This window comes from Peromyscus maniculatus, chromosome X (assembly GCF_049852395.1).
Source record: "Peromyscus maniculatus bairdii isolate BWxNUB_F1_BW_parent chromosome X, HU_Pman_BW_mat_3.1, whole genome shotgun sequence".
NCBI lineage: Eukaryota > Metazoa > Chordata > Mammalia > Rodentia > Cricetidae > Peromyscus > Peromyscus maniculatus.
The window spans coordinates 135,604,717-135,619,548 of record NC_134875.1 but is presented as its reverse complement, the minus strand read 5'-3'; the positions used below and the strand labels follow the sequence as shown (position 1 = coordinate 135,619,548).

Here is a 14,832-nt window from a genome sequence, read left to right as displayed (position 1 = left end):
CTGTATCTGACATTTCCAACAGTTCCTTTTTGTATGTTCTTAGCTGTCCATCTCTGATTGGCACTTGCTTGCGGTGGACAATGATGGACCCTTAACCATCCTAACCATATAATGTTTCATTATATGCTGCTAACCCTTGAATGTCATATATATATATATATATATATATATATATATATATATATATTTGGAAAGACAATGAAAACAGCAGTTAAGGATGTTAAACAAAGATATCACATGTAGGTTTAAAAAAAAAAAGCTACTTCCAGGTGCTGTAATATTACTTCTGCAGTCAGAAAGAAAGTCACAGAAAGAAACTTACTTGTTTTGAACTAAGCCATGTCTCACAGACACTCATAACCAGTTACGTTCCTGAGATTAAGTGACTGTTGTTGTGAGAAAATGTCCAATGCTCAGGCAGAAATGGGAAAAGGGAGTCAGACATCCCCAACACCCCCTCTAAGGCTCTGAAAACATCACAGGAGAGGGTAGAAAGGCGCTCATAGGACTCAGGATGCTAACCAAATTGAGAAGCCTCAGGAAACCCCATGAAAGTTCCAAGATTTAGAAAGATGCCCACCCCACCCCCAAGATTGAAAATTCAGGACACAATCGCTAAGAAGAGGATACTCTCCGACTGGCTAACATATATGTATCCATTAGTCATAACCCACAATGTGGTAAGCTTTCTGCTGATATGGCTGCCATTAAGTAGCCGTCCATCCTCCTGTAAGTAACCTCTCCTATACTCCTATATGTAACCCCAAATAAACTCATTGGTTCACTGAACTAGACTCTGGTAAAATCATTTCTCTGATCTGCATAGGTGCCCTATCTACAGTGAATAGAAATTCACTGGATTCTTTTCAGGAGAAAAACAAACACAGAATAAGAAGAAAGTGAAGCTATGGCTGTAATGTGAAACCATATTATCTAGGGGAGCATCTCAAATGGTTTTAAGTTTCTTCACATTCAACTGGTGAAAGAAGACATATACAGGGAAAGGACAAATTCAAATAAAGTATGATTGGGACATGGATGATAGCCCTTTGGTGTGTGTTAATGCTTTCAAACTGGTTTAGACAGGAGGTATCTTAATGGATAATTCTCTAAAACATTTTGTAGCTAGCAATGATCACTAGCCAAAATGGGAAACAGTAGTGGGCTTAAGTCTTTTTCATGGTTTGAAGATAAAAAGGTGACTACCAAAGCTTCCTAGACCTTAGATCACACAGAATTCTAAGAATAAAGCCTGCCAGTTTGTGCTGTCACAGTTCTCTATAGAAACAGTGATGTCATGGAGTTTAAGTTCTAGTACCAGCTGGCAAGTAAGGCTTTAGGAGAGTATGGAGGGTTGAGAAAAGACATACCATCTTGAGGCAGACTGGAAGAGTCATCGCAGCATCACAATTCTCCAGAAAAGAACCATCCAACGGTCCCAAATGATTGCCTACTGTGGTACTGCAAAGGTAGAAGTATCTTCTACTTCTTTTGGCTAGTATGGGAGGTATCTATTAGTGGCTAAGGCAGCCCCCGGTCTTTACTTTGCGTTTCATTTGGGATAACTAAGAATAACTTGGGTCAAAATTTCTCTCTTTCAACATAAATCTAAAGATCTTTTGCTACATAACTCTGGTTCTGTGGTGGGAAATTCAAAGGGAGGCAAACTAAACTGGGAAAACACTTTCAGTTTACAAAGACTGGAAGTAATTCTGTATGTGAAAGCTACGGTCCTTCAGCAAACTGGTAATGAGAGGGATTAGATTATTCTCAAAGTCTAGTAGGAAAAAGGAATGGGATGCTTGATACTGAGAGGTTGGGAACTATGTAAAATGTCATGAAGTACATGTGCCCCACAAGACATAATGAAAAGTTGTCCTCCAGCAGGTAGCTTAGCATACTGTGGATATGAAAGGGTTACTGAGTTTTCCAGGTGCGCCATGCCTTTGCTCAGGTTGCTATAGCACTGGGTATTGTGACCCAACAAAGCCCCTCATCACACCCCAGGGCAAGAGCCAGCAGGGAACAGCTTGGCCCATCAGTCTGGTCCAACACCTGACCGGGGTAGCAGCAGCTGCAAGTGCCTAAGAACTTGGCACTGCCCACTTCCATCTAAAGGGGCACATCTCCCTTCTGGGTGGCACACATTCAGTCAAAGGTCCAAAAGAACTCCATCATCAAGGTAATGAGTTTACACATTTTATTATTTTTACCGAATTTTTAAGATCCAAATCTCACAAGGGATCTCTTAGGCTTTGACTTTTTTTAAGCTAATAGTTGTTCACTAGATCTTCAGAAAAGAAAGCCTCTCATCTGAGGGTGTAGGAAGCCCTTTTCTACGAGCCTTTCAAAGTTTTGTAGAGTTTCCTAATTGGAAACATCCCCAAATATCTAGGAAAGTGATCAAGGTAAGTACTGTGTATGAAGATAGTCACTAGATGATAACATTTTTTAAAAAGTGAGGCCAAGAGAACACAGGGAGAGAGAGAGAGAAAGGAAAGATGGGGAAGGAAGAGAGGAGAAGGGATGGAAAGAGAGGGAGGGAGAGAGAAGAGGCATGGAATTGAGAGAGTTGTAGATGGGGAGAAAGAAGGAGGGAAAGGGAAGGAGAGCAGGGAAAAGAGGTTAGAGAGAGGACGGCAGATGGAGGAGGGAGGGGTAGAGGAAGGAGCTAGATGGAGAAGGGAGGGGTAGAGAACAGAGGAGGGGGAAGGGATGGAAGAGGGAGGAAGAGAGGGGAGGAAGGGAGGGAAGGAAGGAAGGGAGGAAAGTTGAAGAGGGAAGGAGAGGATGGAGAACAAACGGACGGAGGTGGGGGAGGAAGATGGAAGGAGGAGTAAAGAGGGGGAGGAAGGGGATGGAGGGGAAGAGGGAGGGGAGGGAGGTAGGAGGGGATGGAGGGGAGGGATGAAGAGAGGGAGGAGGGAGGGAGGAGGGAGAATAAAGGGAAGGAGGAGGGAGGGAGGGAGGAGGGAGAATAAAGGGAAGGAGGAGGGAGGGGAGAGGAGGGAGGGAGGATGGAGATTAAAGGGAGGGAGGAGGAGGGGAAGGGGGAGGAGGGGAGGAGGGAGGAGGGGAGGAGGGAGGAGGGGAGGAGGGAGGAGGGGAGGAGGGATGAAGAGAGGGAGGAGGGATGAAGAGAGGGAGGAGGGATGAAGAGAGGGAGGAGGGATGAAGAGAGGGAGGAGGGATGAAGAGAGGGAGGAGGGATGAAGAGAGGGAGGAGGGATGAAGAGAGGGAGGAGGGAGGGAGGAGGGAGGGGAGGGAGGAGGGATGAGGAGAGGGAGGAGGGAGAATAAAGGGAGGGAGAAAGAGAGGAGTAGGGGAAGGGAGGGAGGAGGGATGAAGAGAAGGAGGAGGGAGAGTAAAGGGAGGGAGGAGGGAGAGTAAAGGGAGGGAGGAGGGAGAATAAAGAGAGGGAGGAGGGAGAGTAAAGAGAGGGAGGAGGGAGAGTAAAGAGAGAGTGAAGGAAATACAGGAGTAAGGGGAGGAAGGAGGGACAGAAAGGGAGGAGGGAGAATGGAAGGAAGGAGGATGAAGAAGGAAAGGAGGAAAGGGAGAAAGTACAGAGGCTATTCAGAGGAGGAAGAATGGAGGGAGGGGAGAATGGGAAGGAGGAGGGAGGGAGAGAGATGGCAGGTGGAGGAGGGAAAGGAGGAGGGAGAAGAGAGGGAGGGAAGAGGGAAAATCTAATAATCTGGTGAAATTAAAGGAGAAGAAAAAATATACTTTTATATGTGTGTAAAAATGAATTCCACAGCCATCTAATACTTAAGAGAAGAAATTTATCTCACTAAATTCTGGAGAAAATAAAATTCAAGTCCCAGACACCAAAACACAAGTCTGTTGAGTTGTTAACTGGTCTTACACAGCAAAACGCTATCACTAACTTCTTCAGTTGTCCTTGGACATTTGGCTTGAGGCTGGCTTGGGAAAGGACAACTGTAGGAGCTGGCAGCCGCTTGCTTCTTTCTAAAACAAGTTGGTTCTTTCAGAACCTGCTGTCACTTCTCTCAGACATTTAGTTGGGTAGACATAAATCACTACATAGAATCCCTAGTCTCTAGACTTGAATTTGCTTCCTCATGCACTCCTTTTTCTGCTTCTTCCTGAAGATGTCTGACGATATTGACTGGTTACACAGCCGCAGGGGTGTGTGCAAGGTAGATCTTTACAGCCCAAAAGGACAACAAGATCAGGACCGAAAAGTGGTAAGATACAAACTGATTCAAAGGAGTAGAAACATTTTCCATATGGGTACAGACATGCTGGAGGCCAACATAAACTCATGGAAGCTGATATGTGGCTTCTCCAAGCGTCCAAGCAGAGTAAGGGCTTTCAGATGCCAGAACACATGGACATCACACAGGGGTGAATCAGAGGAGGGGCAGAGTGAGGAGTGATGTAAGTCAACTGGACAGGGGAAGAGGAGCCTTAGGGAGGGAGGGGCCTAAGAGGGAGGGGCCTAAGAGGGAGGGGCCTGATAGGGGAGGGGCCTAATGGGAGGGGCCTGATAGGGGAGGGGCCTAATGGGAGGGGCCTGATAGGGGAGGGGCCTAATGGGAGGGGCCTAAAAGGGAGGGACCTAAGGGGAGGGGCCAATGAGGGGAGGAGCCTAAAGGGAGAGGCCTAAGAGGGGAGGGGCCTAAGAGGGAGGGGCCTGTGAGCGGAGGGGCCTAAAGGGAAAGGCCTAAGAGGGGAGGGGCCTGAGAGGGAGGGGTCTGTGAGGGGAGGGGCCTACAAGGGACGGCCTAAGAGGGGAGGGGCCTAAGAGGAGAGGAGCCTAAGGGAAGGGAGGGGCCTGAGAGGGGAGGAGCCTAAGAGGGAGGGGCCTATGAGGGGAGTGGCCAGTGAGAGGACGTGCCTGGTGGAGGGAGGGGCCTAAGAGGGAGGAGCCTATGAGCGGAGGGGCCTACAAAGGAGAGGCCTAAGAGGGGAGGGGCCTAAGAGGGAGGGGCCTGTGAGGGGAGGGGCCAGTGAAAGGACGTGCCTGGTGGAGGGAGGGGCCTAAGAGGGAGGGGCCTGTGAGGGGAGGGGCCTAAAGGGAGAGGCCTAAGAGGGGAGGGGCCTGAGAGGAGAGGAGCCTAAGGGAAGGGAGGGGCCTGAGAGGGGAGGAGCCTAAGAGGGAGGGTTCTATGAGGGGAGTGGCCAGTGAGAGGACGTGCCTGGTGGAGGGAGGGGCCTAAGAGGGAGGGGCCTGTGAGCGGAGGGGCCTAAAGGGAGAGGCCTAAGAGGGGAGGGGCCTGAGAGGGGAGGAGCCTAAGAGGGAGGGTTCTATGAGGGGAGTGGCCAGTCAGAGGACGTGCCTGGTGGAGGGAGGGGCCTAAGAGGGAGGGGCCTGTGAGCAGAGGGGCCTAAAGAGAGAGGCCTAAGAGGGGAGGGGCCTAAGAGGGAGGGGCCTATGAGGGGAGTGGCCAGTGAGAGGACGTGCCTGGTGGAGGGAGGGGCCTAAGAGGGAGGGGCCTGTGAGCGGAGGGGCCTACAAGGGAGGGCCTAAGAGGGGAGGGACCTGAGAGGGAGAGGAACCTAAGGGAAGGGAGGGGCCTGAGAGGGAGGGGCCTGTTAGCGGAGGGGCCTAAAGGGAGAGGCCTAAGAGGGGAGGGGCCTGAGAGGGAGGGGCCTATGAGGGGAGGGGCTTACAAGGGAGAGGCCTAAGAGGGGAGGAGCCTAAGAGGGAGGGGCCTGTGAGCGGAGGGGCCTAAAGGGAGAGGCCTAAGGGGGGAGGGGCCTGAGAGGGGAGGAGCCTAAGAGGGAGGGTTCTATGAGGGGAGTGGCCAGTCAGAGGACGTGCCTGGTGGAGGGAGGGGCCTAAGAGGGAGGGGCCTATGAGGGGAGGGGCCTACAAGGGAGAGGCCTAAGAGGGGAGGAGCCTAAGAGGGAGGGGCCTGTGAGCAGAGGGGCCTACAAAGGAGAGGCCTAAGAGGGGAGGAGCCTAAGAGGGAGGGGCCTATGAGGGGAGTGGCCAGTGAGAGGACGTGCCTGGTGGAGGGAGGGGCCTAAGAGGGAGGGGCCTGTGAGCAGAGGGGCCTACAAGGGAGGGCCTAAGAGGGGAGGGGCCTGAGAGGGAGAGGAACCTAAGGGAAGGGAGGGGCCTGAGAGGGAGGGGCCTGTGAGCGGAGGGGCCTACAAATGAGAGGCCTAAGAGGGGAGGGGCCTGAGAGGAGAGGAACCTAAGGGAAGGGAGGGGCCCGAGAGGAGAGGAGCCTAAGAGGGAGGGTTCTATGAGGGGAGTGGCCAGTGAGAGGACGTGCCTGGTGGAGGGAGGGGCCTAAGAGGGAGGGGCCTGTGAGGGGAGGGGCCTAAAGGGAGAGGCCTAAGAGGGGAGGGGCCTGAGAGGAGAGGAGCCTAAGGGAAGGGAGGGGCCTGAGAGGGGAGGAGCCTAAGATGGAGGGTTCTGTGAAGGGAGTGGCCAGTGAGAGGACGTGCCTGGTGGAGGGAGGGGCCTAAGAGGGAGGGGCCTATGAGGGGAGGGGCCTACAAGGGAGAGGCCTAAGAGGGGAGGGGCCTGAGAGGGAGAGGAACCTAAGGGAAGGGAGGGGCCTGAGAGGGGAGGAGCCTAAGAGGGAGGGTTCTGTGAGGGGAGTGGCCAGTGAGAGGACGTGCCTGGTGGAGGGAGGGGCATAAGAGGGAGGGGCCTGTGAGGGGAGGGGCCTACAAGGGAGTGGCCTAAGAGGGGAGGGGCCTAAGAGGGAGAGGCCTATGAGGGGAGTGGCCTAAGAGGGAGGGTCCTATGAGGGGAGTGGCCAGTGAGAGGACGTGCCTGGTGGAGGGAGGGGCCTAAGAGTGAGGGGTCTGAGAGGGGAGGAGCCTAAGAGGGAGGGTCTACAAGGGGAGGGGCCTATGAGGGGAGAAGCCTGGGGAGGGAGGGGCATAAGGGAACGAGGGGCCTGAGAGAGGGAGGAGCCTAAGAGGGACGGACCCATTAGAGGAAGGGCCATTGAGAGGAGGAGCCTAGGGGAGGGAGGGGCCTGAGAGCTAAGAGGGGGGAAGGCTAAGAGGGAGGGGCCTAAAAGAGGATAGACCTAAGGGGTTGAACTCTAATGGGAGGGGCCTAAGAAGAGAGGTGTCTATGAGGGGAGGGGCCAATGAGAGGAGGAGCCTAGGGGAGGGAGGGGCCTAAGAGTGAGGGGTCTGAGAGGGGAGGAGCCTAAGAGGGAGGGTTGACGAGGGGAGGGGCCTATGAGGGGAGAAGCTTGGGGAGGGAAGAACCTGAAATGGGGAGGGGCCTAAGAGGAAAGGGGCCAAAGGGAAGGAGGGGCCGGAGAGGGGGAGGACCCTAAGAGGGAGGGGCCTGGGAAGGGAGGGGCCTATGAGGGGAGGGACCTATGAGGGGAGAAGCCTGGGAGAGGTCAAAGAGGCAAAGAAGCTAAGGGGAGGGGCCTAAGTAGGGAGGAGCCTACGGGGAGGGGCCTACAAAGGGAGAGCCTAGGAGGGAGAGGCCTAAGAGGGGAGGGGCCTGAAGAGAGGGGCCTAAGGGAAGGCAGGGGCCTGAGAGGGGGAAGAGCCTAAGAGGGAGGGTTCTATGAGGGGAGTGGCCAGTGAGAGGAGCCTAGGGGAGGGAGGGGCCTAAGAGGGGAGGGGCCTGAGAGGAGAGGAGCCTAAGGGAAGGCAGGGGCTTGAGAGTGGGAAGAGCCTAAGAGGGAGGGGCCTATGAGGGGAGTGGCCAGTGAGAGGAGCCTAGGGGAGGGAGGGGCCTAAGAGGGAGGGGCCTATGAGCGGAGGGGCCTACAAAGGAGAGGCCTAAGAGGGGAGGGGCCTAAGAGGGAGGGGCCTATGAGGGGAGTGGCCAGTGAGAGGACGTGCCTGGTGGAGGGAGGGGCCTAAGAGGGAGGGGCCTGTGAGGGGAGGGGCCTAAAGGGAGAGGCCTAAGAGGGGAGGGGCCTGAGAGGAGAGGAGCCTAAGGGAAGGGAGGGGCCTGAGAGGGGAGGAGCCTAAGAGGGAGGGTTCTATGAGGGGAGTGGTCAGTGAGAGGACGTGCCTGGTGGAGGGAGGGGCATAAGAGGGAGGGGCCTGTGAGCGGAGGGGCCTAAAGGGAGAGGCCTAAGAGGGGAGGGACCTGAGAGGGGAGGAGCCTAAGAGGGAGGGTTCTATGAGGGGAGTGGTCAGTGAGAGGACGTGCCTGGTGGAGGGAGGGGCCTAAGAGGGAGGGGCCTGTGAGGGGAGAAGCCTGAGAGGGAGAGGCCTAAGAGGGGAGGGGCCTATGAGGGAAGGGGGTCTAAGATGGGTGGAGCCTAAGGGGAGGGGCCTATGAAGGGAGGGGCCTGAGAGGTAGAAGAGACTGAGGGTCCTCAAAAGCATAGAAGCCTAAGAGGGAGGGGCCTATGAAGGGAAGAGTCTGCAAGGGAGGGGCTAAGAGGGCAGGGGCCTAAGGGGAGGAGCCTAAGAGAGGGAGGGGCCTGAGAGGGAGGAGCATAGTGGAAGGAGGGGCTGAAATGGGAGGGGCCTAAGAGGGAGGGGCCTAAGAGGGAGGGGACTAAGAGGGAGGGGCCTAAGAGGGAGGGAGGAGTGATGGTTGCCTAGTAACTAGCTTCTATTACCTAATACTACTTAAGTCATAATGTTTAGCTACCAATAAGCTGCACTGGGTCCACCTCAGGAGGGCAAATTACTTCAACTATTTCATACTCTTTCCCAAATTTTAAACTGTTTAGATAGTACTTGTTTTCATCTTGATCAAGTACCATTCATTTTATTATTTACTTGATGTACAATTTTGTAGCATTAAAAAATGATTTATAGTTAAACATGAGTATCACCCTAAGCAATATTGTTTGTAACACCACAAGCTGCATACTCTACTATAATGTACATTTTAAACGCAGAAATGTTTACCCATGTACTACTAAAAGGTTTGATATTATCGACAGTAAACTAGCACATCTTGAGAAAGACTGATGTAGTAGAAAATGCCCTCAATTTGAAGTTAGGGGATTCCAAATTCCGGCACAAAAATCAGCCATGCCATCTCAGGTTTTTTCCAATCAATGTTTATGGATATTTTCTTTTGGGCTACACTATTTTCTTTTGGGCCACATTCTGCTTAGAAATGAATACACTGTCGACTAATTTGCCCAAGAATTGCATGAGGTAAGTGTGATTATCATTTCCAAGAGAGAAAGTGTGACTGTTTCTCCAGAGCCCATCTAACTTTGCCCTCCTCATTTTGTGCAGATATGCTTCGTGGATGTGTCCACCTTGAATGTGGAAGATAAAGATTCCAAGGTGGGTATTGCCTGCTCAAAGTTGAAGACGGTGACAAAAAAATGAGGGGGAAGGGTTTTCTGTGAAGTCTGGGGAAAGGGAAAGGGTGAGGCAGAGGGAGGAAAGGTGGAAGGGATTCCGGGGGAAGGCCCAGGGTATCTGGTTCTGGATTTATTGTCACTCTTGGTAATAAATTTCATTTTAGAAGTCATGTACATCAGTGGTTGGGCTAAATAAAAGCATGGATACACATAATCTTTCCAAAAAGGTGTGAAGTAACAGAATAGCTCTTGAGACCAAGAGTCTTGAGTGTCATCAGAGGGCAAATTAGCAATTTGGGGAAATAATCTTGTCGCATTCTTCAAAATTTGTAGCATTGAAACCCTACCTCTTCTGGAGAAATAAAAAGATGATGGGAGATATGACCTTAATGCCGTGAAGTTATACCCTAAGGGGTGGAGCAGCTTGCAAAAATCTCAAAAATCAACTTTTCAATAAAAATCTCACCCTTTAATTCCACAGGGTGCTGCTGGTTCCAGGTCTGAAGGCGAATTAAATCTGGAGAATCTGGAAGAAAAAGAGATCATTGTGATCAAGGACACTGAAAAGCAAGACCAGTCTAAGGTGACTTAGCCTCTAAGGTTCTATCACTCCTAATTTCTAGGGCTCAATATTAAGTCTGAAGACTCTGGGTCAGAGACAGTAAGGAAATGGTTGTCCAATAGTTTCACCAACCTGGAACACATGACATTCTAGAAAACAGAGGACTAAGTTTAGGGTTATGGTAAGTTCCACATGAGATATTTTTAAACAGTGTTCATTAATCACAAAGGTTCAGGATACCCCCTTTGACTTGGAAGTCTCTACTCCAAACAGAACCTTACTATCCTTGTTCTAAGAAAGAGGTACACTTAGTATCAACCTTGCTTGCTTATACTGTGCTCATGTGTTTCATATTGCCCACCATTCAGTACAGAATAAAGATATGGAACAGAGAAAACACATAACAATCAAGAATTGAGTACCTAAGAGATTATATATACAAACTGTTGAAAAGGTTCTCTATCCATATGCATATATATATGCATTTAAAATAATTTATACAAGCAAAGACACACACGACTAGCTACATGTCACACTTATAAACATGTACATGCATTGATAAATATACTGACTGACCTTTACATATAGAGTTAACACATACAAAGACGTGCAGTTGTACTAATGTACCCACATGTGGAAAACAAATTGACAGTGACTTCTTTACATATTCAGACATACTGACACATACAAGTGTATTTTTCCATTTACTAGTATGTACAAATGCAAATAAGAAAATAAAAGGGCCTACCCAAACTCTTCAAACACTTATGGAGAGGTGTTCTTCTTTTTCTAGACGGAAGGATCTGTGTGTCTTTTCAAACAAGCTCCCTCCGATCCCATAAGTGTCCTTAATTGGCTACTCAACGATCTCCAGAAGTATGCCTTGGGTTTCCAACACGCATTAAGCCCCTCAGCCTCTAGTTGTAAACATAAAGTGGGAGACCTAGAGGGTGACTATCACAAAATACCTTCTGAAAACTGCTACAGTGTGTACGCTGATCAACTAAACATGGATTATTTGAACAAAGGACCTCAAAGCCTACGCCTAGAAATGGCAGCATCCAAAAACACCAACAATAACCAAAGTCCCTCAAATGCTGCAGCCAAATCTCCCAGCAATCAGAGGTCAGTTGCCACCCCGGATGGAGAATGCTCTATGGATGATCTTTCCTTCTATGTCAACCGATTGTCTTCTCTGGTAATTCAAATGGCCCGAAAGGAAATCAAGGACAAATTGGAAGGTGGAAGCAAATGCCTCCATCATTCAATGTACACATCCACAGGAGAAAAGGGGAAAACCAGCCCCCGAAGCGCTGTCAGCAAGATTGCTTCTGAGATGGCCCATGAAGCTGTAGAACTGACCTCAGCAGAAATGCGCGGCAATGGGGAAGAATGCAGGGATGGCAGGAAAACCTTTCTGTATAGTGAATTATCTAACAAGAACAAGTGTGGAGAAAAGCAGATGTGCCCAAAAGATAGCAAAGAATTTGCAGATTCCATCAGCAAGGGGCTTATGGTTTATGCAAATCAGGTGGCATCTGACATGATGGTCTCGGTTATGAAAACTTTGAAAGTGCACAGCTGTGGCAAGCCAATTCCAGCTTGTGTGGTCCTGAAGAGAGTACTATTAAAGCACACCAAAGAAATTGTGTCTGATCTGATTGATTCATGCATGAAGAACTTGCATAACATAACAGGAGTCCTGATGACAGACTCAGACTTTGTTTCTGCTGTCAAGAGGAATCTTTTCAATCACGGAAAACAAAATGCAGCTGACATCATGGAGGCCATGTTAAAACGTCTGGTCAGTGCTCTTCTTGGTGAGAAGAAGGAGACTAAATCTCAGAGTCTGGCATATGCAACCTTGAAAGCCGGAACTCATGATCCGAAGTGCAAGAATCAGAGCCTTGAATTCTCAGCTATGAAAGCTGAGATGAAAGGAAAAGAAAAATGCAAAGGGAAACCAGATCCATGCTGCAAGTCACTGACAAGTGCTGAGAAAGTCAGCGAACATATCCTCAAAGAGAGCCTCACGATGTGGAACCAGAAGCAAGGAAACCAAGGCAGGGTGCCTAACAAAGTATGCGCCAGTAAAGATGAGAAGAGAGAAAAGATCAGTCCTTCCACAGATTCACTGGCCAAAGATCTGATTGTCTCTGCCCTTATGCTGATTCAATACCATCTGACCCAACAAGCAAAGGGCAAAGATGTATGTGAAGAGGAGTGCCCTGGTTCCTCCATGGGATACATGTCCCAAAGTACACAATACGAGAAGTGTGGAGGTGGCCAAAGCAGTAAATCACTCTCCATGAAGCATTTTGAAAGCTGTGGAGCTCCTGGACCATCCGCATGTTCGAAGGAAAGTCAACTGGATTCCCAGAAGCTGGATATGTCAAACATGGTTCTGTCGCTGATTCAGAAACTTCTTAGCGAGAGCTCTTTCAGCTGTGATGAGCTAGCTGAAGGTGAGAATAAGCGTTGTGATCCTAGATCAAGCAAACCCGTTTCCATGCCCAAGAGACTTGAAGAGCAATGCCCAGACAATCCAGAGATGGACTTCATCAGTGGGATGAAGCAAATGAACCGCCAGTTTATAGACCAGCTGGTAGAATCCGTGATGAAACTGTGCCTGATCATGGCTAAGTACAGCAACAATGGAGCAGCCCTGGCCGAGCTGGAAGAACAAGCAGCCCTGGCAGCTGGTGGCCCTAGATGTGGCCGTGAAGGTGCAATGTCACAGTATCACGATGCTCCTGGCCCCGAAGTTATCGTCAATAATCAGTGCTCTACAAGCAACTTGCAGAAGCAGCTGCAGGCTGTCCTGCAATGGATTGCAGCCTCTCAGTTTAACGTGCCCATGCTCTACTTCATGGGAGACGATGACGGACAACTCGAGAAGGTAAGAAATGCACCAACACCCAACAAATTAAAGGTCATATGGGTGGATGTGAGCAGGATAGCATTCGTAGATAATCACATTCTCTATCTCCACACACACACACACACACACACACACACACACACACACACACACACACTTGCAGTTCCCACATTAGATTCAAGCGAAATCACATAGTTAAATCATTTTCAGTATGGGAGCTGAAACGAAACCATGCAATTTTCCTTAAACCCATGTCATAGGTTTTGGGGTTTGTTTGTTTTTTTTTTTTTAAGGGATGGAGAGTAGTAGGAACTCCAGACTTTGACCTAGAGTTCTGCACAGACTAACTTGAGGGTCTGTGACCTGGTAAGAAGTACTTAATAAACACAACCGATTTTCAGAAGGCTTAAGGAAAAAAAGGATAGGCATGTCAGCAGCCTCCAGTTCTGGATCTGCGACATGACTTGAACCCAACAGACAGGCACACGGAGATGTTAGTTCACTTTGCCCAGTGGGTCCTCTTTCTAAAAAGTAGCAGACTAACTCAAGCTAACCCTGCTCTCTCCACAGCTCCCTGAAGTTTCAGCCAAGGCAGCAGAGAAAGGGTACAGTGTCGGAGACCTTCTTCAGGAAGTCATGAAGTTCGCCAAGGAGCGCCAACTGGATGAAGCCGTAGGCAACATGGCTAGAAAGCAACTGCTAGACTGGCTTCTCGTTAACCTGTAAGCTGAGAACTCCTTAGACTCCCCTCCATCATCCTCTCCCCGGCAGCAATTCCGCCCCAGCTGGAGCCACCCGCGCCGTCAGGCTGCTGAACTGCACAACTGTGATCGCATTTACCAATACATCTGAGCAGTTGCACTGTGAAAATACTGGGTGCCCTCCCTGGGCAACATGAATAAAAAAAAATTCAAAAAACGTGTCATTTTCTTGATTGGAGGGAAGGGAAGGGAAATGGGTTCCTTTTCTGTGGCTGCTGACAGTGTTGGATTTGTGTCCAGATATCACTCTGGGCTATTTTCTGAGTACCCAAGACACAATGTCCCTAGGTGGTCTGTTTCACCAAAACCTCCATTTACAGTTTAGAGTTCTGTCATTATGACCTTGTTTCTGTTAAAGTAGCAAACTCAACTAGATAATCCCTTTTCTAATCCCAGACATACATCTTTCTTAGAGTGTAAAGATACACTTGTTTAAGATGAATGCACATACATATGCACACATGCACGTACACACACAAAGACGCGCATAGACAGACACATATAGACATAGACAGACACACACAGAGAGAGACACACACACATACACACAGATTAACTACGCATGGCTCAATACTGAAATCTGATTCTCCACTCTTGGAGTTGATCAGACTTCCTTATCATTCACTCATTATTACTTTGAAAGGAAAATATTCCAAAAATATGAAGTTAAAAGATGGTAAATTGCCCTTCTATCACAATATTATGGTGTTTCAAAGTCTTCTTAGGGCCCAGGCACTAAGATCCTACAAATTCTACACTTCCCAAGAATCAGATTATGGAACTGATTACAGACCAGATCAAGACAGCGGTCTCAACTCTGTGGCCTCTGTCAACTCCATTACTATATACTTGTGGCATGATTTGTCACTCGAGGTGTTATGTGTGGCATAGGATGTGGTCTTGGAGCCTTCATCTGTAAAATGTAGCTGAAAACCACACACACACTCTTTAGAGGCTAATCTGGAGGAATGGATGTGATAGTGTTTCACACCTGGTAGATTTGTTACAAATGTAAAGACATGAAGAAATCCACACTTCCCAAAGCTTATCCCAACAAAGTTGGGAGTATCCTCTTACTTTCAGAACTGAACGCAAGAACCATCAGGAAGGGAGGCAGGTAAGAAGCAAGAGATGTGGGTCAGGATTGCCTTTCCTCCACAGTATCTGGGGCCAGTCAGAAGGAAAGACAGGCCTCTATAAATCGGGTCCTTTCAAACCCCAAGACCTTCCAGGATGAAACTGAACCAAACATTTCCCAGCCTTACCCAACCCGGTGTAAAGCTCTGGAGTTGAGTCAGCACAGATCTCTTTTTGTCCTTGAAGAAATTCCTTGATAAACAACTCCTGAGGCCAAGGCTGCCTTTAAAATGACTCGGTCCTTTGCA

General features: G+C 49.4%; 1 protein-coding gene across 2 annotated transcripts; it reads left to right on the top strand.

Moving 5' to 3' along the window:
- Positions 1-1,267: 1,267 nt before the first annotated feature.
- Positions 1,268-13,604, top strand: Akap4 (A-kinase anchoring protein 4). Of its 2 annotated transcripts, none has more exons than XM_006995407.3 (6): positions 1,268-1,469; positions 4,117-4,212; positions 9,173-9,223; positions 9,725-9,826; positions 10,599-12,704; positions 13,257-13,604. In XM_006995407.3, exons 1-6 carry the CDS (start codon positions 1,443-1,445, stop codon positions 13,410-13,412), a joined length of 2,538 nt encoding a protein of 845 aa, XP_006995469.1. In that variant the 5' UTR covers positions 1,268-1,442; the 3' UTR covers positions 13,413-13,604. The 2 variants fall into 2 exon arrangements, with proteins under 2 accessions (XP_006995469.1, XP_006995470.1); XM_006995408.3 differs by lacking the exon at positions 1,268-1,469 and adding an exon at positions 1,955-2,182.
- Positions 13,605-14,832: the final 1,228 nt, after the last annotated feature.

Excerpts from the sequence above, each read along its gene's own strand:
- Akap4 (XM_006995407.3), top strand. The coding sequence starts at position 1,443 with ATGATTGCCTACTGTGGTACTGCAAAG. Across the intron at positions 1,470-4,116 it reads CCTACTGTGGTACTGCAAAG|ATGTCTGACGATATTGACTG; the intron begins GTAGAAGTATCT and ends TTCTTCCTGAAG. Across the intron at positions 4,213-9,172 it reads AAGATCAGGACCGAAAAGTG|ATATGCTTCGTGGATGTGTC; the intron begins GTAAGATACAAA and ends CATTTTGTGCAG.